Source organism: Corapipo altera, unplaced genomic scaffold (genome assembly GCF_003945725.1).
Source record: "Corapipo altera isolate COAL_440 unplaced genomic scaffold, ASM394572v1 24, whole genome shotgun sequence".
Taxonomy (NCBI): domain Eukaryota; kingdom Metazoa; phylum Chordata; class Aves; order Passeriformes; family Pipridae; genus Corapipo; species Corapipo altera.
In genome coordinates, this window is record NW_020884903.1 from 9,435,448 (window position 1) to 9,458,614 (window position 23,167).

General features: G+C 37.9%; 1 protein-coding gene across 9 annotated transcripts; it reads left to right on the forward strand.

The window, feature by feature from the left end:
* The first annotated feature begins 17 nt into the window (after window positions 1-17).
* Window positions 18-22,639, forward strand: CUNH18orf63 (chromosome unknown C18orf63 homolog). Of its 9 annotated transcripts, none has more exons than XM_027650846.1 (15): window positions 18-694; window positions 3,198-3,367; window positions 4,027-4,105; window positions 5,523-5,579; window positions 6,946-7,057; window positions 8,143-8,184; window positions 9,039-9,115; window positions 10,463-10,572; window positions 11,197-11,293; window positions 11,387-11,472; window positions 12,040-12,217; window positions 13,686-14,756; window positions 15,730-15,846; window positions 17,479-17,566; window positions 21,223-21,336. In XM_027650846.1, the coding sequence occupies exons 2-14, from the start codon at window positions 3,234-3,236 to the stop codon at window positions 17,533-17,535; spliced, it is 2,217 nt and encodes a 738-aa protein (XP_027506647.1). In that variant the 5' UTR covers window positions 18-694; window positions 3,198-3,233; the 3' UTR covers window positions 17,536-17,566; window positions 21,223-21,336. The 9 variants fall into 9 exon arrangements, with proteins under 9 accessions (XP_027506647.1, XP_027506649.1, XP_027506646.1 ...); XM_027650848.1 differs by lacking the exon at window positions 17,479-17,566 and adding an exon at window positions 17,130-17,181 and having other exon boundaries at window positions 21,223-21,240; XM_027650845.1 differs by lacking the exon at window positions 17,479-17,566 and having other exon boundaries at window positions 21,223-22,639.
* The last annotated feature ends 528 nt before the right edge of the window (window positions 22,640-23,167 follow it).

A 23,167-nucleotide genomic window follows, 5' to 3' on the forward strand; every position in this document is an offset into this window, starting at 1 on the left:
CGCTGGCAGGCTGAGGTTCACCCTCAGCGTAAAGAAGCTCTTCCTCACGCTGGGAGTGACAGAGCACTGAAACAGGCAGCCCAAGGGAGGTCGTGGAGTCACCCTCTCTGGGGACGTTCCAAGCCGGCCTGGACACGTTCCAGTGTAACCTGCTCCAGGTGACCCTGCCTTGGCAGGGGGGTAGGACTAGATCATCTGCAGAGGTCCCTTACAACACTAGCAGCTCTGGGATCCTGTGATGGCGCACCCACAGCTTCTCTGGGCAGCCTGTTCCAGTAGTGCTTCACCACCCTGTCAGTAAAGAATTTTTTCCTAACATCTAATCCAAATTATCCTTTATGCCACTGCGATAAAGCCAGCTGGCGCCCCGGCTGTGCGAAGTGCTGTCCGTGCCCGGCTAAGGCATCCCTGGCGCGGGCAATGCCCACAACGCCGAGCCGGGCTGCCTTACAGCGCACACACGGCGCGGCTGTGCCCAGGCTCCCACCGCGCCGTGCCCGCCCGGGCACGCCGTGCCCCGCGTTCTGCCTCGGCCCGGCTGCCGAGCTTCCCAACCGGGAGGTCGCTTCCCACCTTCCCGGCGGGTCACGGGCGCCGGGTCACGGGCGCCGAGCCCCGCCAAGCTGCGACCGCGGGACGGCGCCCGAGGAGCTCCCTTTCACCACCGCGGCTGCCGCCGGTCTTCCCTCTGCAGGTGCGAGCGGGAGCCTGCCGTGCCGATAAGGAGCACCCTTCCCTCTCCTGCCCGGTGTCCCACCAGGCCAGCCGCTGGTCGGGAGGTTACCCTCGCAGCCCACCCCGCCCTCGGTAAGGCAGGCGGGAGCGCCTGGACGCCCGCGCGCGTTTGCCGCTGTTCCCGCGCAGCGCCGTGAGGTGATCCCGGCACGGGCGGCTCCAGGAGCCTCCCCGCCTCGGCTGCTTCCTCACAGCTCCTCAAAACCCCCGGCTGTCGCAGGAGCCCCTCGCCGTGCCTTGGGAGAGCTCTCCCGCGGGCCTTGGAGAGAGGCTTCCCTGTGACAGCGCCGCCCTGCCTCGCTGCCGGGTGGGCTGAGGGCTCAGGGAGCAGCGCCTGCTTCTCCTCTCGGTGAGGCTCTGTCCCCCGCCCAGCACCCTGTTTCCCCTCAATTTTCCCTGAGGTAAAACATGTTTCTTTAACTCTGGTCTCGGATGTGTTCGATGGCTTTGTATGTCGGCCCAATTCGAGTCCCCCCATCTCCATGTCACGTCCACACACAATTTGGGTGCCTCAACAGCAGTAGCCTCTTGGATATGCTCCGGCATGATTACAGGCTGGGTTGGATTTGGTTTGGGCTTTTTTGTGGCATAGAATTTACCCAGCATGACCTGTCGCCTTTCCTCAGAGCTGGTGCTTACGGATGTTCTGTACTCTGTGTGTGTGTGTGCAGGACAACTTCACTGTACCCCACCACCTCCTTCAGGTCCTGCCTCTACTTCTTTACCGTCAGCCTGACAGTAAGAGTAGCCACTGTCTTTCAGGTTGGTGGTATTCTCAGCTTTAATAAGGAGGCTCTTCATCTCCCAGGTTGTTACTGAAAATTGCAAATATCTCTGCCAAGCTCTGTGATTTACCTGCCTTTTCTGACAGAAAAACAGCAATAGCCATTCTCTGACTTATGTTCTGTTCAACTCAGTAGGAACTCAGTGATGGTTTCAAGTTCATGTGTTGTGCTTATTGGCATCTAAAGGTGTAATTTCTCCCCCACACATAAAGTTCTCTTACTTGTACAGAAGGCAATTGGGTTTATTTCCTGTGATTTATAGCTGGTAGTTCTTTCTTAACTGGTAGGTCTGTGTTAACTGGTACTCCTCTCTTTATCCTCTCCCCTGATGGGAGAAGCCTTTTGCAAGCACTCTGTCCCATTAGCTTTTAAGATGTCTGGGAAGATTTAACTTACGCATTACACAGCGAGTGATTCCCACAGGGGAGTTGGCCTCAAACAACAAACAGGGCACTATAGCATTGCAGCATGTATTTTATAACATTGCTGCCACAAAAATCCCCAATAAACATTATGAAAGCAGAGGACTTGGGCTTTCTTCTCTGGGTTTGCAAAAAGACAGGATTTTTTTCTCATTTGTTTAAAATGGTCCTTTCCCTTGAGTTGTAGCTTTTGGAATTCCCTGATAAAGTGATAGTCTTGGCTGGCATCTTAAAAAAATCTTCTTTTCGTGCTTGTTGAAAAAACTTGAAATGTGTTTTCCTATAAGGGTAAGAAACAAGGAAACACACTATTTTCTTTTAAATTACAGTTATAAAACATTAATCTTGTGATTTTTCTAGGCTATGACTAAGGTTAATCTGTTTAATGTGTTACAGTGTAAGCAAAGCAAAATCAGAACAGTGGAATTATCTTTGACATTGGTCCTCAAAATATATTTCCAGTTCATAATTTTTTTATCATGCTTTACAAAATAGCTTTTCAAGGGAATATCTGGTGATTTCATAAAATTTAGAATCAAAATATTTATTACTGTCTTCACTGCAATGGTGAGACCATTTTCCAAAAGTGTTTAAGGATTTGGAGAGGGAAGAACTAATAAAACATCTTTTTCTGGTGTGCAGTGTTTGTTCCTGGCTTTTCATGACAAGCAGACTTTCTACCTGTTTGTCTTTCATTGAAACACTTTGACTGAGAAAGTTGCTATTGTTAAAAGGTGTCTTTTTATTCAAATACTGAAATATTAGATTATTTTTTTATCATAAATATTACATTACACTGAGCTCAGCCTGTGCTGCAATACATAGAAGCACACAACAGGTTTCCAACAAGACAGGTAAGAACTATAACTTCATATTATTCCTACTGACATGAAATTTGTTTGTACTGCATCAAAGGATCACATTCTCAATTTGAAATTCTGGTTCCTTTTGGTGCTTTTGAGGAGGTTCCAAAAATGGCAGAGGTGCATACATGTACATGCATGTACTCTGTATTCTTTTGTCCTTGCCTCTAGTCTGAATATTTTGGCTTTTGTAAATAATGATTTTTTTCAAGTATGATGCACTGCATATAACAAAAGGATATTGAGCTGGTTTAGTTGACTAAATTCTTGTATTTCCTACCTACTCTTAATCAGAAGATAATTGATTATTCATTTACTTAATGCCATATACTTATAAAGTTCTGTAAACAAATATTATAAAAATGAATTGATTTTTTATTTTTTATTTTAAGACCCAGGCGCTGCCTTGGGGCAATCAAGCATATACCATGAATAAAACCAGGCACCAGTCTCTGTTCTTTGTCAGTCTGCCAGAGCTGCAAAAACTCTGTGCTGCTACAGTAACACTGAGTTCTCAGATACCAGAAGCTGAGACAAGGAGTTCACAGATAAAAACTTGCAGGTAAAGAATTTTGTGGTCTATTATTTTCAGAAGCTGTTGGTGGTTGCTATTCAAATATTTTATTGGAAGTACTAGAATTAACTGTAATAAAATCAGCAAAATTCTTATCAGTGGCAAGCCATACAAAATTATTTAATGTAGAGTTTTTTTTCTTGGGCAGGGGCCTTGCTGAGTGTTGGGGAGAAAAAACAAATTTCCATTAGGTTTTAAATTTCATCAGCTAAAACAAACAGGGGCCACATACATCAGATTAATAAATGGTTAATCTGTGTTCACCTGCAAAAATGGAACGCTTTATGTGGGTTGAGACTCAGTGAAAAGAATATTTGGAAAGCAGAGGTATTCTCCCTAGCATTCACCATGCATTATGTCATTCCCTTTAATAGAAAAGAGGAGAAATGAGAAATTCTGCCAAAAGTAATGCCTTTTGGAGAGTTCTGTTTATGTGCCAAATGCCTGTAGTCTTTGTCTTAGACCACTGTGGGTCTTCTAGAGCGAGTAACTTGGACTAATCCAATTTATTATACTGAACCACTGGAAACTGATTAAGACTGGAAAGTATTATATTTGCAGAAGGTGAGGAAAATAAATTTAAACTGAGAAAATCAAATGAGTAAAACCATTTTTTAATTTTTTTTCTCTCTTTTTTTTTTATATAGACAGTTATTATTCCTGTATCAAGAGATCCTTTCTGCACCTATTATTGGAACACTGAATCAAATTTCAGTTGTAATGGCGGTCAGTATCTCTGTGTAAATAAGTATCTGTAGTTACATGCTGCTGCAGATGTGCAGAATGCACCTCACTCAAAAGAGAGAAGCAACAGTATGCTTTATTGAGGTAAAATAATAATTTGACAGAGTTCGATGAGTTTGATGGAATTTAGCAAAGTTTTAACAGTGGCTTGACAAGGTTCGGTAAGTTTGATGGCAAAGTTTGCCTCAATAATTACTACATGGAAGAAACATACAAAGGAAAATTGTGTTAGAATGGCTCGGAGAGAGACTAGAGATGCAAGGAATAACGTCCTCCAGTTGAGTCATAGGTTCAGAGTGGACCCCCTTGCTTTCTGAACTCCTTTTTGGAGCCTAGGTGTGGCTGGATCCAATCTTAGCCTTGGACTTGATCAACTGTTCAGTGGAATTATCCATATAATGTTTATAGTATCTGAGTAGCTACATGGATTGGTAATGCTTCATAGTATTAATTCAGCATGCTATCAGTCACTTACTGCAGATCACAGGTAAGGGATCTCCTGGCCTTGAGTAAGGAAGGATCTCTTAGTTTCAGGTAAGGAATCTCGAAACCTGAGAGGGGTCCCTGCTCAAGGGGAGGATCACCTGCCATGCAGGCTAGCTGTCTATAGGCTGGCATTCAGGGAGAGCTCAAATTGAGCCCATCCTGATCTTAATATTAAAAGGATGAAGGAGTTGGCTCTTAGTCAATAGTATAGATAAGACAAATGTCTTTGATTTAGTGCTGATATCTTGTTCTGTACTTTGGTTATCTTGTACTTTTGGGTTTCGAAAACATCTTTTGAAATATTTTTCAAGACACCTTCACTCCCTTGTACATGAGCCAGGGACTTTCCAGCTTGCAAGTTCATCCCAAAGATGTGAGACCTGTTGCTTCTTGATCAGCCTGAACCAAACTACAGCTAGGGGTCAATTGTATTCTTATATATACATGTATGTTTCTCTAAGAAGTGTTTTGTTTGAGGATCAGGGATAAGTAGAAATATTTCATTTAAAGCAAACTTTTATTTTTGTGCATTAGTGATGTAGAGAACACCTTAAGTCCTCTACTCCTTTGACTGAAATGGCCTTTTTGGATTGTGAACCTTTCTGTGAAATGGAATGGACTCAATTGGTAAGATGCCACCGAATTTGCAAGAAGAGAAGCGGAGTTCCGCAATTGTGTTTTGGGCAAACTTGTCCTTGTTTGTTAATGTATCTTCAGCTAGAAATGAGACTACACTATGACAGATGCCTGAACTAATTTTACTTATCTCCTTTAAAATACAGGATAAAATGTTTGCTTAACTATTCTGGAGCATGTTTCTCAAAGGCAAAGTCACTGTTGTACCAGAGTTTAATTTACGATTCACCTCTTAATTCTAGACATTTGATTTATTTTTTTTAATTGTTATTTTTAGATACCATTTTACAACTCAGGAATATGTCAAGCCTATGTAGAGAGACAAGGAGCTACTGTAAGTGCTGAAATATAACAGTTCTTGAGTCTGTTACACTTGCCTGCAATTGCTGTTGCCAGAGATGAGTATTTTTCGTAGGCCATGCGATTTGAACTGAAGCCAAGTTTCAGGGTGAAAAAATCTGCCCCATAGACAAAATGCATTTTATGAGTCTGGGTATAGTAAGTATACTTTGTCAGAGTCAAAAGTTTTTAGAAGTTCTTGAACAACTTCCCTAGATTTCTCAATTGCAGTGGGATCCTGATCCTGCACAGGGGCATTGGCAACGTGCTCTTTGGGCCAAAGCCTTTGGCTCTCCTACTGATCATTCCCTCCTCCAGTGCCCCATATATTCCCCAGCAGGGGATGTCCAGGCAGCTGAACTGTCTCCCCATTCACCTCTGGGTTTACTCAGCCTGTACAGGAAAACAAAACAAAAGCACAGAGAAGAAATGGAAACCTTGAGCTTAACAGCTGATATATTTTTAGAGCATTATGTGTATAATTTACTGCAACATCTGTGGGGTTTATGAATGTATGTGTGGATGCACTAGAATTGCTGAGTCAAAAGACTGATTGTAATCAAAGCCAGTAGCTCTCATAATTCATTGGAACAGCCAGTTGGGTGTATTTTTCTTTGTTCCAAGAAGTGCAAATGCTTATCTGGATTAATAAGACATATACTGTTTGAATATGCTTATCTCACAAAACTGCTTTATGTTGATATATGCAGCTAACCTGTCATCGTTAGATTTTCCAACACCAGCAGATAAGAAGCATGAAGTATAGCTAATAACCATGATCTGCAAGTAGCTCCTTGCAGGGTCTCACTAGAAACATCCCTCTGGAGATGTATTAGTTAAGTCTTTTTAAGCCATTATAATTAGTTTCTTGACCAAGTCTTGACCAGTGCTAATGGTCAAGAGAAAGCTCTGCAGGACAGACAGTCAGGCAAGTGGTGCTGCTGGGTGAGCAAAGCTACATTTATCTATTGTGATTGCAAGAAAATGTCTCTGGTCTTGAGTTTGACAGCAGAGGTAATGTCAGTTTTGGATGTTGTGCCTATTGTCTGGAAAGAGTTGCATATCTAGTAAAGTACTCCAGATAGTTCAACTGATCTTTTCCCCAAGTCTATTTTCAGTCCTGTGAAAACATTATAGGAGCTGTAGTGAACCTTACTTTGACACATGAAATCTTAATGCCTACATCAAATATTATTATTATACTTTCCTCCTATAGCTCAGTAGATAATGTGTGACATATACTAGGATTTGACTCCAAGGTGCAGTAACAGTATATTTGCTTAAATTTTGACTGAGGCTTTTGAAAAAAATCTGTTAAATTATTAATAATGTATGTTTCTTTTTTACACTTTTGTTATTAGCTGGAAGGACCGCAGACAGTTACTCCAGCCATCCTTCAAACCTGTCTCTCCTATACACTTACAGCCAGACTTGCACCCAAATGGAACAAGGCTGGCCATCTCTTGGTGCAAGGTATTTGGCTGACCTGGGTCAGGGATCAAGCATTTAGTTTTCAGTTTTTTATTGTTGCATTTATTTTCCATAATTTAATTTCCGTAATTATTTCATTCATTATAATAAATTGTTTTGTTCCTTTGCCCTATTTTTTTTTCTTTAATTGCATCTTTATTGTTCCTTTATCTAAGTTTAATGATTCATGTTAATAAACAGAATGGACATGAATGGACATAGCATTCACTTGTTCATCTTCTTCCTTATCTTTTTAATAGATCAAATAATTATTTCAACTAATGCAATCTAGATTAATAATATCCAAACCAAATATTGTTGGACAGTGAATGTCTTCCAAAATTTGGGCCTGTTTTTCAGATTCATGCTTTTCAGATTCATGCTTTCAGCAGTGGCACGTGTTCTTCAGATACTGTGGTGTGCTCCTAATAAGTAGAGCAATTGTATACATAATTTCAAATGTACACTGAGAAAAGTGTATACGGTGTTATCTTATTTCCAGCCACAATAATAACAGTATCCTATTCTCAGTATCTTCAAAATACAGGGCTCTCAAAATGAAATCAACTGATTCAGGAGTAGCAGCTAGAAGTAGAGGGCTAGATGGTAGCTGATACAAAGCTGATTGCAATAAAGGCATCGACCAACAGCAACGTGACCCTGATACATGCAGCTTGTCTAATCCTTTATGTTGCTAAAGCTGGGCAAAACATATTTGGTAAAATACATAGTAATACTATACAGATTTGCTTTTGATCCTGAGAAGTGAATTAACTGTTAGTCAATTTAAAAAAGTTCTATGTTCCTATGTCACTTAAAAATAGTTGCTTCTTACCAGGAGGAAAAAGCAGTGTATAAATTGCTGTCCACTAATATGCTTTTACACATCTTTCTTTTTTATATAAGGTGTTCATGAACCAGTGAAAAGTTAATTGATAGAGCGGGTTTTCTCTCCTTAAAAGGAACACACCTTTTGGCATTCCTGGCGCACACAAACAAAACTGTGTGATTCCTATTTTTTTTTTTCCCCCACAAAGACTTTAGACATATAGTTTAGAAAATAATGCCTATCTATTTTATTTGTTAAGGAAAAGACTTTCTGTCTCATTCAGGAAGGCAAAATGCTGTTGGTAAGTACAAATTCTGTTAATGGTAAACTTGAGAGAGCAAGGTATAATTAAGTACTTTCCTACTGCCACAGTCTTGGCATTTGTGTCTTTGATTTTCATTTTGAAATCACTTCTGTCAAAATACACTTGATGGCAGATGATGCTCTGGCTGTAATAGTTGTCAGCTCAACCGAACCTTTGAAAAATTGCCCACAAAAAAGGTAATTTTAATGCTATTAATCTACAGCCATAGATTGAAATTTGCCCATTTAAAGTTATGATTATTGCAAATAAATACACTTGCCCCAGATGATGAGTCTTGCAAGTGATGTGAAAGTTTCGTAATAATAGATAGGAAGATGAGCTATAGTGACTGTCAGTATGTACTGTGTTTGCTGTTCACAAAAGTGGTCACAAAGCATGCTGTTTAGCTACTGCAAAAATTACTAAGTAATATTTTTATTCCCGTATAAAAGTTCAAGGCTACATTTGGGGATATTGGAGCCTAAATTTGTAACAGGGACATATGTTGATGAACTCAAAGATGGGTGAAAGTTATCGAGGTGTGCCAATAAATGCATGCCTTGTTCATATGGTCTTTCCTATTGAAAGATAAGAGTATGAGGCATCCAGTTGCATAGCCAGCCTTGAGTTTCTAGGGAGATGTACTGTGCAACGGTAATTCATTATTATTTTTACTTTCATAGCTAAAATGCTCTTGGTTTTAATTTCCATGCTGAGAAAGTCTAGCCTTTTGATTTTCAAATGCAACATTTCAACTAACAATTACCTTAAATAAATACCTGGGGTAGCTTTCTGCCCAACAGATGAACTGTAATTCAAAACAAGGCTTTGTGCTTTTTTTTTAATTTTAGTTGTAGACCTCAATGTGTCAGAGAGACAGCTTTGCATCAGTGTGGAGGCTTGCTCTATTCGTTTGCCACCCCCCGAGGTATAAGCCGGTTATATTTTCTATGACTGTGTTCATCTTAATAATCTCTGTCTTCTGTTAGGTGACTTCCAATTAGCATGACAGGGATAGAAGTGCTTATTTCTGATTGCACTGAGACATTAATCAGAGTCATTGACTATCTGCACCTGTTACAAGAGCATAACATCCATGTCGTATCTATATTGATACATTCTAGCAAACATTATAAAATTGAGATTCTATAAGAGACCTTTCAAAAATACAAACAGAATATAGTAGTGGAGTGTTTTGTAATTCTAGATTTCCTTCTAGCAGTGTTTTCTAGAAAGCATTCAGTCTCACTGTAATACATAGACAGTTTTTGAGTAACAACGTTGAAACTACAGGTGAGTTGTCAGCACCATGTTTAAAGTCCCTGTTTATGATTATGTATATGATTATTATGGAATCTGCTTCATATTCTTTGCAGCCTCCAAAGTACTGGAGCAACTAGGACTCTGCTACTTGTAAGCATAATGAATAAATTGTTTAAGAAATCATGGCTGAGGTTGAAAACTTACCATCCATTGTGACAGCCATGTCACCGTTGGTGCATATGTCCATATAGGGTCATATTTGTCAGGCTTGGCAGTTTCTTCTAAAATTCCTTCTTAGAATAGAAGAACAGGATTTCTTCTAAGATGTGCTTGGGACAGCACAAACATTAAAGCCATCTATAGGAATCCAATTCCCAAACTACACAGACCAATGATGGACGTGATCATGATGTGGCTTCATTATCAGTTTGATCCTTTCAATACCTTTCTAAAACAGAAATGTTCAGATTTTCCTGTCAGTAAATAAAGACAAACCCTGGTAGGCCATAGAAAGATAAAATATTTCTCAAATCTCAGTCTTTGATTGTCCCTTAGAGTCAAATATTGACATTGTGAAAATGTGTGGTGTTTTTTGATTTCTCAGAGGATGAAACTGCATGTCCCATTAATTCTGTTGCTCGGATATTTGCACTTGAATAGGCAAAGTGACATACACAGTTACTAGAATGTCAAACATGGGTTTCTGATTTGCATTTTAAAAAATGTACATGGAAGTAAGACAGCTCTCAGTTTGAGAAATTCCTGTACTCTTACTTATTAAAGCATCTCAAATAAAGTTTAAATATCACTGATTTAAATAAACTTTAAACCTTGTACTTGTATAGCTTATGGAAGTGTGAGCTTTAAAATAAGATAATGTGCAATTTGATAACAGGAATATCTTCTAAACTAATCAGTCTGTGAGAGCTGATGAAAGAAAAATTTTGAAACTTTTAGTTTTGGATGACTGTAGAAATATTTCAAAAGAACTTTTTTTTTTTTCTTTTTTAAGCTGGGAGATTTCGATATTTCAGAAAACACTGTAAAGCTGTTTGACAGCAATGAAAATACAGTTATTCACCAACATTCCATATTAAGTAACTGGTGCTATGTTTTGCCAAGGTAGGAATCTGTTTACATTTCAGCAGAAATAAACACTTCCTGGAATGCTTGCCCTACAAACCGTGAACTTGATACTACTGATAAGAACGCTTCTGTCTTGTGGTCTGTTTTACATTCAGCAATCTTTTTTTTCTTTTAGTATCTCAGTGTTATGGAAAATGAGAAAAATTAACCAGTGAATCATAAATTACACTTTTAAGTATTATTTCAATTTTGTGCTACTTCTGTGGTATGCAAAAGCATCATTTTTTCTCAAATATAATTTTTGCAGAAAGTGTCAATTTAAAGAAAAAATATTTCCATCTTTGCCACAAACTATCTTTTTTTTACCTATGCTTTTTCATCATAAAAATATGAGAAGCAATGATATATTTGCTTTTTTTCTATATTCACTGGTAGTATTACAGACAACATAAATTAGACTTGTAGATGCCAAGTTCTTTTCCACACTTCAGGAAGTATTGCTATTGTTATGTCATAAACTTATGAGCTAAATGTCCTCAAAACAAAAATAATCTGTAAATACTTTGAATGACAAATTATTTTTTTTTCCAAAAGACCAGTATATCTTTGGCAGGATTTTTTGACACTCATTCTAAGCATCCCTTCTTTACCTGTGCACAGCATGAAAATGGGTCAGATCATAAACATCAGCCATATAATTCCTCCAGAATCTCCTTTCCGTTCATATAAAGAATTTCAAGTGCACTGGAAGAGTTTGGTAAGAAACATATACAGTTTTCATTTTTCGCTTCCTTTTTTGTGCCTATTGAGTTTGTATTTGTAATACACATTTGTGTTTGTTTTTTTGAAGTATGGATATATTCTTCCTGAGGATCTTGAAGAGACAAAAATATACTTGAGTGTTTACTTCAAACCAATAGGGGAAAGGTTCTTCACGTATCCTTTCAGAATATATTTGTTACATTTCCTCTACTACATTTCTAGCAAAGCTCTGCTTTTCATTTTTGAGTGCACCACATTTTCTTCTTCATACTTTTATAGAAGCCAGTAGAGAATTGTTTAACTAGACAAATTGAAACAAAATATTTAGTCAAGTCTCTGTTCTAGTGTTGAATAATAGTTAGTCAAATAGAGCCATTTATTTCACAGCTTCTGTAAACAGGATAATGCTACTCTAAATGGTGTGGCATTAAGTAAAAGGAAGAGTTAAATTCCTGTAAAAACATGGCCAACAAATATTTGTTTTAAAGAGAATTTTCCTGCCAGGAAAGACTAGACTAAGGATTACTTCTCCTGAGTAATCTTTACTACTGTAGGTTAGTATGGTATAGTCATGCTGAAGTCCTGTAACTTTATAAGCTTCAGTCCTGCAAGAAACTAAATGCTTTTTTTTCACCTTTTTAAAAAAGCTTTAGACCTGCTCATGCTTTCTTCTCTGCAAAGATGATTAGTAATTATAGAAACATAAAGAAACTTGTTGTGTATCGCTTAACACTTATTCAGGTATCCTTTAAGTTGCGTTCGTAGTCAGCCAGTGCAGTATTTCCCTAGAACAGATGCAGAAAGTGTAGTGAACTCTTTTGTTTCTGACATGAAGAGCAATCTTTCACAACTATGTGGATTCCCAGTGAAGATGACAAGTAAAGCACTCTATGGTACACAAGAACTCTCCAGGGCTCTGGTGAGTGTAAGGCTTTTTTATAAACATATTGATGGTGATGCTTTTTCATGGTATGAAGTGGTCTTTATCATATTCAGAGCACAGTAAGAGCATACAACTGTGCTTTTCACTACAAATAACGATCAATCCTGTAACATTTAATTAAATGTGGAAGAAAAAATTACATTGTTATTTGCCATTGTTATGTTATTATTCATATCACAAATACATTAAAAAATTGGGCTTGGTGTTATCAGTATTTGCAATTCTGTAGATGGTTTTTAACAGTTGGATGTCCAGAACTTTCTCAGCTCTCTTCCATAACAATAGTAACAATTACATTATTGTTATTATTACTACTACTATTACTATTATTACTATTACGAGGGCGTGTAGTGACAGAACAATGAGGAATGGCTTTAAAGTCACAGAGGGTAAATCTAGATTAGATATTAGAAAGAAATTCTTTACTGTGAGGGTGGTGAGACACTGGCACAGGTTGCCCAGAGAAGTTGTGGATGCCCCATCCCTGCAAGTGTTCAAGGTGAGGTTGGATAGGGATTTGATAAACCCAGTCTAGTGAAAGGTGTCCCTGCCCATGGAAGGGGAGCTGGAACTAGATGACCTATTAGCTCCCTTCCAACTCAAAACATTAATAATAGTAATAATAACAATAACAATAATAAGTGCATAACATATCTAATATGTAATTATATATAATATATAATATACAATTAATTATTGTTATTAATATAACAATATTAATTTTTAAAAAGAAAGTTCTGTAAACATAAGCATTTAAAACCAAGCTGTAAGATTTGCTCCATGTCTGGTGATGGAAAGGAGGTAAGTAATCAAAACTCCTTTAATTTGAGATTGTGACAAAGGCTGAGACTCAAATTTCTTCGGTAGTAGTGAAAGAAATGAAGTAATTAATTCTGAACAAAGAATAGTGACAGAAGTTGCAGAGTTTCTAAAATGCTATAATCCTCTTTCAGAAAGCAGTTCCTGTTTATGTGTCTTCAGTGATCAAAGCCAGAATGGCTCCTCTGTGTCATCTGCAGTTTTTATAGACATCCAAACTGTCTTTTGCTGAGAATACAGATGCTTTTAGAAGTCTTAAGAGACAAGGAGCCCTGCCAATCAAACCCTGTGCAGACCACCTCAAAAGGGGTAGACATTATCCAGTTGGAAAGCACTAAACCAAGATAATGACTGTAATTTAAATTTAAGTGTTTCCTTCTGATAAATACGATATTCCAGCATCGTTTATAAACAAAGAACTGGAGGAGATAAAAAAAACCCCCTTAATTTATAGTGACAACTAAATGTTGTTTAAAAATATAGTCATTCTGATTCAAAACAGGAAAATGTATGCTTATATCTTGTGGTGTGTATTAGGTTGATATCATATCGTGATGCATTACGTGGTACTGTCAGACTTTTTAAATCCAGTTCATTCAATTTAACAACTCTTATTTTATTGCAGGAAATAAAATCTAAGCATATGAAATTGGATGGTGAGATGGTTTGCGTAGTATCTCTAACGCAGGCTCCTCCAAGGAAACCGAATTTGCCTAGACTTTCTTCACCGTGCAGTACGGAAAAGAGCCACTGGATGGAGCGTTTGCTCAAAGAGCCAGGAACACGCAGTTTTTCGAGTAGCAGCCAGGGCGCAGGAGAGGTTAGCCCTGAAGCAACAGAGAAATCAATGAATAATAAGCAAATACCGGGAGCACCGGAGTTACCAGTTGCGAAATCTTTAGGAATACCCGTAAACTCAGCCTTTGAACTCCCTCCCCCAAAAGTCAGCAAAATTATACCAATTTTCAAAGGAAAGTTGATGCAAATGAACGGGAAGCCCACAAATCAAATGGATAGGAAGAAAAGGGAAAATGCTGAAAGACCAATAAAAGTTATGGGTGTTTCATCCTCTGTGCTGACTGTGCACAAGTCCAGTGTAACTCAGGTTTTCAAACAAGATCAAAATTTGCCAGTCAAAAATCCTACTGACAGCAGCATATTTCAGGTAATGAAAACAAAAACACACAAAAAACATGGTACACCCATATTTCGATGGAAACCAGAGTCTGGTGGACAAATTACTAATTCTGATTTTTCTGAAAACTCAACTTCAGGTGGGAATTCAAGTGAAGTCAACCACAAAAAGACAAATTCTTCTTTCTTTCTTAAGAATGTTGGGCCAGTGCTTCAGAAATCCAACACCAATCTGAGTCTGAATGCATGTGAATCTCCTGTTTCCAGTGCAAGAAGGGGGAAAAAGTTTGCAAGTCAAAATACCCTGCAAGTTTTTCAGGAAGAACTCCAGTCAGAGGAAGTACGCTCGCAGATTTGTAAATTAGACAATGAAATTACAAATTCCGGTTTATCACTGCAACAAACAAAGAGATCAAATAAAGGAGTGGGGTTAAATATTCATGAATCTGTCTTCAAAGATATAGTTTGCATTGCCAGTAGTGAAGAAAATAAAGCATCATGCCATTCTAAGGACTATATCACTAAGACAACCAGTCATCATTCCAAAGCTAATTTTGAACAGGTACAGTAAATAACAGGGCTCATTCTTACTGCTTCTCACAAATTCAGTATATTCAAAAACAACGTTAAGCAATAAAGAGCATGACTTTCATCATGTTCTGCCATCATTCTCAGTATGGTTTTCTAAAATTCTACTAACTTAATGTTTTCAGCCACTGCTGTTTTGTTTCTGAAAGGGAAAATGATTTACTGTGTTATGTGAGACGCACACTTATATTATGTGGGACTTTTAAGGTGGGATAAATTGTTTTTGTTTGTTATCAGTTTATCAAGATCTGTGTGAGGTTAACATGGTAAAATTGTTTGGTGTTCAGTCTGTCTTCAAATGAAATCATATTAATGGAGTAATTCCTTCCTCTCAAACTTCAGTTGCGTAATGCTGACAGCAGTTGTGTGTAAGGCATTGTGCCTTTGGACAAACATGGAAGTTTTGCAAACAGAAGTTCAATTACAGTTTCACAAAAAGCACAAGTTGCAACAGGAAAAAATCCTGCTGGACATAAGGAAAAGAATTTTCAGAGTGAGAGTGGTCAAGTACTAGAACAAGTTGCACAGAGGCATTTTTGAGGTTGTTAGCCTTTCAGGTTCTCAGACTGAATAGGCTCAAAGCAAGGTGATCTATTTTTGAAGTTAGCTCTGTTTTGAGTAAAAGTTATGATTACATGACAGTCAGAGGTACTTCACAACCTAATTTTTCTATGATTCTCTCTGCATTTCAATAAAATAAATAGCTGAGCTGATTGCAGTACAGTTTTAATGAGGATGATATCCCATATATTGGTCACATGGATGAAATGTCCTGTGCTTATCGCTTTTTTCATCCATAAAGTAATTTGGTAGGTTATCTCAACTTCGTGTTATGAGGGCACCTTTTGAAAACATAGGTAATTTTAACAATTAGAAAACTTGTTCAAAATTTTGTGCCCTTTTTTTTTTTTTTTTTGCTAATGAAGCTATAAACTTGTATACTTCAGATGATTACGGGGAACAAGTATCTGACATGTGAAACACTGACCTCAGAACTGACTTCATCAGTCAAGGAGAGCAATATGGAAGAATCTGTAAAGAAAGGTTGTGCCAGAAGAAGACAGGTAAAAGCCCCACACACATACACCCCTTGATCCAGTCCAGAAGGACCTAAATTAAGAGATAAAAAGGAAATCTAATTTTTTTTTCATTTTAGCATGTTCCAGGTAAAACAGGCAAACTAAGAAACCTTTTTGAGCTGGTTCTGAATAAAACTAACCATAACTAGGATAAAACTAACATTAACCATTGTTTATGATACTGTTACTTCAGGCCTTCATTTAAAATGTTTGTCTCCAGAAAAAGACATTACTAAAATGTTTAATGATGTTACTGTTTCTGAAGCAGATCTTCTGATTCTACAGAAAACATAATGCTATATAATGCCAGTATAACTATGGGCATTGTCAGTGGCTCTGTAAGTATCTCATCTGAAGGGCTTGATTTCAGCAACATTCTGTAGAAACTACTTTTTGTTCTGTTAAGCTTTTAAAGCCCAATACAAGACAATTCTGGAAGTTTTAACTGTAATTAAAAGAACACACTCTGTGCTTTCAGTGCAGTTCAGAAAAGGGCGGTACAGCAACCCCAGGGGCCTGCTGCAGGAACACAGTCATACCCTGGAGCTCAAGCTACAGCAGGGAAGAGAGGAGTTGGTGTGGGAAGCGCCAGCCCAGCTGCTCTGAGTTGGCCCCATCCAGCTGCAGCTGGGAAAGGCCCTTCCACAGGGCCACAACTGAGTCACTAGTTACAGGCCCAGCACTGCAGTGCTACAGCAGTATAGTCAGTCTCACAAAGAGAAGAAAAGCAGCAACTAAAAATAACTGTGGTCATAAGAATAGCAACCCCAGGGGTCTGAGTACTGAAGGGAGACTTCCACCACAATACAAAGGACAGTGCTCCTTCCCCATTCCAGCAGCACTGCCAGACCAGCTACAAGTTCTCTGCTTATCTGGTCTGCCCAAGTTGTAGAGGTAGTTCCATGCTCACAAGCGGTAATGTGTCTGAATCATTCCCAGTGGCAGGCAAAGGACTTCAGCACTGTCCTGTCCTAGTCAGGAATCAGAAGTGCCCCATGCATTCCTCACTCTCCAGGCAGGCTGTGAGTAGCACAGGTACCTGCCTGAGCCCTGCAAGCTAATTTTGAAAAGTGTCAGGAAACAGCAAGTTCTCACTGCCTCCCTGCCACAGTCAGTGCAGCACTGCCACTGCTGGACTCTAGTGAGGTGGATGCACAGCTCTAGGGAAATTTCAGCTGGAGTCTCAGGAATAGGAGAGGGACTCGTCTGTTCACTGGGGTAAGGATGGACTCTCTGGTGCTCGTCAGTCTGATTCCTCCTCTCTCCAGATTAAACTACAATGGCACTAACTGGAGGCACTGCTAAACACTTCTCTGAAGAGTAAGCCTTAGTCATTATATCTCAAGTTCGGACAACCAAGTTGATTTTGAAAGTCATGGTTGCCAGCATGTAAAAGAGTGTTTTCTCAGTAGTTCTGGTCTTAATTATTTAACCACTGTAGATATAAACATACTTTAAATTATATTTATATTGAAGAATAAAACCTTTTATTAATTACTTTGCATTCAACTAAGCGTTTCATGACAAACAACTTTTTAGTTGAACTGTTAGCTTAATATTACTGCTTTGCTTACTTTACTGGTTTTTGCCTCTTTTTTTTTGTTTGATTGTGAGCAGAAAGAAGAAGGTTATTCAAAGTTAAGAATAGTCAAAAGAACTAAGCGTTCTACTTAATATGTTCTGGAGTACTGAAAGAAAACTCTGGGTATGCTTACTACAAATTTTAAATATTTTTCTTTTATTAAAATAATATCATGTCTGTAATAGTTCCTACTCTTTTGGATTATGATGATGATATCAGCTGTCTACAAAGGAATCACTTTACTAAAGAAATGGCTTCTAGAGCAAAATTATGAGGTAACAGAAGCTAAGTGTCATTGGACACTAACAAATAAAGCTTTGCCCTTTTTTTTTTGTGAAACAACAACACTAAAAAAAGGCATTTTGTACTTACTAGTACTTAGCATTTGGATTAAATTTATTTGGATTGGCTTATTTTCTCTCAGACTAAAATACACCTGGTTTTTGTACTTCAGCGTTTCATTTGAATCTGAGCTGCAGTTAAAACCATAAACCATGCAAGTGAAGCTATGTGTATCATTTGACACCGTTACATGAAATGGGGTGGCTAAATGCTTTTGTGGTGCTGAGATCTAATCAAAGGACAAAACTGTCTGTCATACAAACAGAATAAATATAGTTTTGTGATGAGATATTTCAGCCTACATCATGAGTGGTTGTTGATCGTAGTCTTGCAAGATAGAGCAAGCTTGACCTTTGAATGTTCCTAAGGACATATATAGCATAAGAGTCACACCAGTTTTAATGCCCTAATGCCTGTCACAAGTTATCAGTGGTAAAACACGCAGGAAGGAGTAGCCTATACAGTTAACTGTTTCAGAGATAAATAGAAGTATATTTATTCAGAAGAAAATATTGATGTAGGCAAGATGGTCGCACAGACACAACAGCACAGAAATGTATATTACACAAAGCAAATAGAAAAACAGAGCAATGAAGAAGCAAAATATAACCTGGGCATCTTTTAATCTGGCTTTTGGCTTCAACATATCTCCTTCCTTTCTTTACGTGAATATATTTCTTCCGGTGAACATGTATATCAGTTGTCTGCTATTCCTAGAGAAAGTACATTGTATGGATGGAAGCTTTCCATCTATGGCCATCATACTTCAGTGTTCAGCATATTCTGCTCCTGGGTCTTGCATTTCACCTCTCCTGCTTCAAGCCAGGCGGTTCAGGCATGGTCCTTCTTCAGAGGTGATATGTTTTAGTGATCAGCATAGATATCTGTAGGTCCAAAGTCTGTGAAGTCTGTGACTCTCACTGAGGACTGATGAACAGAAATGGTGTCTCTGAAAATGGTCTGAACTTTGCCTTTTTTTTTGCTCTGATTTTTTTTTTTTATTTACAAGTTAAATGCTGCAGGGTCAAGTTGATCATGGTAGGTGATGCTTAAACCCTTGAGAGGAAACAGTGTCTTCTGTAAAGGGTTTAAAATATGATTTTTAAAAATCCCTCTGACAGGAGCTCTTCATTGGTGGTGATTTAAAAAGAAAACTAGAGCTAAAATAACTTCTGCTTTTGGGTGGGTACCTACATATTTGATTCTGAAAAGCTTTGCTCTGAACTCCTCTACTATGTATTACTGCACGTTTTCAGAGTGCATGTTTTCATTTGAACACTTGAGAATTACTTGTAAGTTTTCAAATTTACTGTATGCTAAGATTTACGGGTGAGAAGGCCTTACAATGGAATTCCACGATGTAGTCAGCAGAAAGGACTTGGTTCTATAATTCATGACAACAAAATTATTTCTACTATTATCTTGCAGCAAGGGTCAGTTTTTATGACTGATGTGCCAGGTTGCATAGCCTCATGACTTATCCAGGAAATCACAGCATAATCCTAATTTTCTTTTTTTATTTTGCTGGAATGTGTCAATAAAGCAACGTGAGAGAAGTACTTAACATTTTAAGAAGCTGAATGTTTAATTCTAATGGTAAATCATTCTCATTCATTCTGGTTTTACCCGTATAAAGACAATCCCCCACTCTCTGGGGACCGACTCAGACTTTTCTTTGGTATAAAAGGAGTAGCCAGATATTAAGCATGTTTAGGGGCCTGGACTATGCTGGGTACATTGTTTTTTCCCAAGGCCATGCAGATTGGGCCATTGGAACCTCTAAGGCTGTTGAGGTGTTCAGGCTATGGAGTGGGGGCAGAGTGTCTGCTGCTGGGTGAGTTCTGTAGAGTCTGTTGGGTAAGTTGTCTAGATTTTCATTGAATTTGATAGGAGTTTTGACATTTAACACATATGTAGACTGGTACAGGTAGGTGGTCTAAATCTGGAGCTCAAACGCACCACAGGAGTAAGACTTGAATAGTAATGCAGTGTGAATAAAGACCTGCATGAAAACAGAGCTTGCAGAAAAGGTTTATAGATTCTTTTTAAACTATTTTATATTTGTAGTCAGATTTTTTAAAAAGTCTCCATGCTTACTCCTTTATTCATGAAAGTCATCCTATCATTTTCAAGGTCAAAAACTACTGTGAAAGGGAAGTTTGGCTTCTAAGACCAATCATAAGAGCAGAGCTTCCAAATGACAGTATATATGAGTACAGAAAGATTTTTTAAAAGAAGGATTTGATTCATCACAAATGTTGATGCAAGAACAGACATATATATCACTGAAGGTTCCAAGCCTTTTCCACCGATCTGCAACTCTTCCTGTTGTTCTGCTCCTTCTATTGTAGTGAGATACTGATCTTTGGTTTTCATTGCCAAATTTCATTTAGCAAATGAGAAGATGCAAATTCGTCACAGATAATAGCAATAATAGTAGCATTTCACCTGAAAATATTTGCTGCCATTACTGGAAGAATATTGTATGAGCACACAAGATGAAGGCAGGAGATCCACACAACTGGAATTACAGAAAAATTCTCAGTAGTTTTGGCCTGAGAACTATTGGACTGTTTCTTCTACAAGGTGTATTCCCCAAGGCAACATTTAGGAATTTATCTTATATTTCGAAGGGCACTATACAAACATTTCAACAAAGCCATCTTTCAAACGCATTCTTGATGTGAAAGAGTAGGCTAAAATAATACCTTTCGTACATAGCGAAAATATTTGGGGTTTCATTGAAAGAAGATTCTGAAAATGCTCAGTCTTTTGATGAAAAAGCAATTTCTTCTATGATGGGGGAAAATTTCCTAATCAAATCTAGTAGCAGAAATAACCTTTGGACTGTTTTCATTAGTAGGTTGTTGGTACCTAAGTACTTGACACATAGTCCAAAAAAATAGGTGCAATCATAACATTATTTCTGTTATCCTGTCCATTTTTCATTGCTGCAGGATTTTTCCAGGTTAGGGGTAATCTAATTTACTGTGTGGTTGACCATTTATAAATGCTAAATAATAGTTTCTTAAGATTCTACCTCTTCCTTTCTTACAGAGTTAAGAATGTAGTTTGGCTACCTGACCTCAGCTGGTTAAGAAGGTGTGAATAGACTTTTTCAATTTAAGTTTCTTCTTCCAGCACCACAACTGACCATAATATTTTGAGGGATTTAAATTTAAAAACTCAAACCTAAGAGGAAGGATAAAGCTGTGCATGGTACTATAGATTTGTCAAGAAGAGAATTCTCTTTTGTTCTTTATTAAAACTGCATACATTTACTGTGGATGCCCTAAATCCAAACTTTGTAAGCAGAATGCAAATACAAATGTGGAACTACAGAAACATTTTATTCCCTGCATATTAACTATACAGTTCTGAGTTGTCTTTTGGGTTCTTCTATGATCTAAACTTTTTCTATGTTTTATTTCATTCAGGTTTCCAAGAGGACATACTTGAGGATCTTCAAGCTTTGTGTATTTAGCTCTGTTTGTCTTTGGTACCTGTTTCTTCATGAAAAACTGAGTGTTAAATACAGTTAAGTGAATCCTTGTATCAGCAACTTCTCCAGACAGTTCAGGTTAATAAGATTCTAATGAACTTAAAAATTTAGCTAAATTGTTTAGTTTTTGAATCACATTATATCTGCCCTAGTACCCGCTTACACAGTTAATCATTCTTTCAAGTTATTTTGATGTTTCAAGTCTGGTTTGTAAAGATATAATATTTAATTCTTTCCTATAATGGCTGGACCACTTTGTTTCATCAGTAAAACATTCCTAAATAAGTTTTCCTTGTCAAGTCAAATGCTTAGAAAATAAAAAATAATTTTATTCTTAGGGGAATGATCTGAAGGCCAGGTTTGATTAAAGCTTCATTAATTCTTACTGTAATTTTTGACAAATTTTCAGAAATTAAACTGCTCTGTAAAAGACTTGTTTTAAGTTTAATTGACAAGCTATTCTTCAGGAGTTTATGCAGAATATGTAGTTGCCCTTTGGTTAATTTTATCACCATAAGTGTATCTTCAATGACCTACTCAAAGGTGCAGTTACAAATATAAACATATATATATGGTTGTTGCCCCATAATCACTGTTTTAAAGTGAACCTTATTACATTACCTGGAACATAAGAATTCAATGTCACCCTAGCTCCTAAACTCAAGCATTATAGAACTGAAGTTTAACACTTGTTTTAGATATACATTTGCAAATCTTTTTTTCCTAAAGGAATTGATACAATAGAACTTTATGTGCTTTATGGAAATCTTTAGTGTTTATATTGCCATATCTGTATTTTTATTTGCCTCATTTTTCAAAGCAGGATTTTGCCCTACTACTATGACAACTTTTGGGTTGTTTTGTTGTGGAGTTTTTTTGAATGGTGACTGCTAACATAGCTTAAATTTCATGGTGCAAGTGTTTAAAAGGAAGTGGGCACTTCAACAATATGTCATTTTCTCATACATAATATAAAAACATACAAGCCAAGACAAATATCACAAAATTTTGAGCAATATGCAAGAAATCAAATTATATTTACATTCTATCCGGAAATTGGTATATAAAGCTAATTTTCAAATTCTGTGGATTAGTTACTCTTTTATAGATTTAACCTTATGTAATTGATCCTTTACTTGTCCTACAACATGGTAAAGTCTGTAGAGCAGTTGCACTTCTACCATGCTATATAAATTAGTGCTTTACCTAATCTGTTTCCTGTTGTTGCTGTTAAGATGCTGCTGGTTGCCAACATTTGCCTTGTATTATCACAGAAGTAATTTTGCCCTATTCTTGCATTTTCAAGTGTTTTGTATCTGTTATAATACTCAAAATACAGAAAATTTAATTATTGCAGATCCAATGTTTTCCATTTAAAATAAACTATTGAATTACTCATGCATACTAAATTGCCAGCTACTTCCTAGTCTAAACCGTAGGGGAGAACCCTGCTATTTCACCTACCCACCCACTCCTTGTAAACGCATGGGAAGGTGTTGATAGAGTAGAACTGTGCTGGGTGCAGGAGTGGTGCCGATGGAAATGACACCAATGAGGAAGAAGGATGAGTGCTGTGACTGCCTTGGGAGGATTTGGGGATGCTGAAGGGACCTTCACTTCTGCTCTACCCTTCACTGTTTATATGGAGGGGTTGTAAGAACAAACCCCACTTTCTGCTTTTAATCAGTTCTTACTAACTGGGCAGAATATCCTCACTTCTGGCAGGTATATGAACCTGCCAAAGGAACCCTCCACAACTAGGACCACCTGGAGCCCCCACATGTGATGTCTGCTGGCTTGATTTCTCAAGATTTAAGAAACTGACTCCTCCACCCACCCCAAAATATATAAGCCTACATTAGGAAGAAGTGAAAATGTAA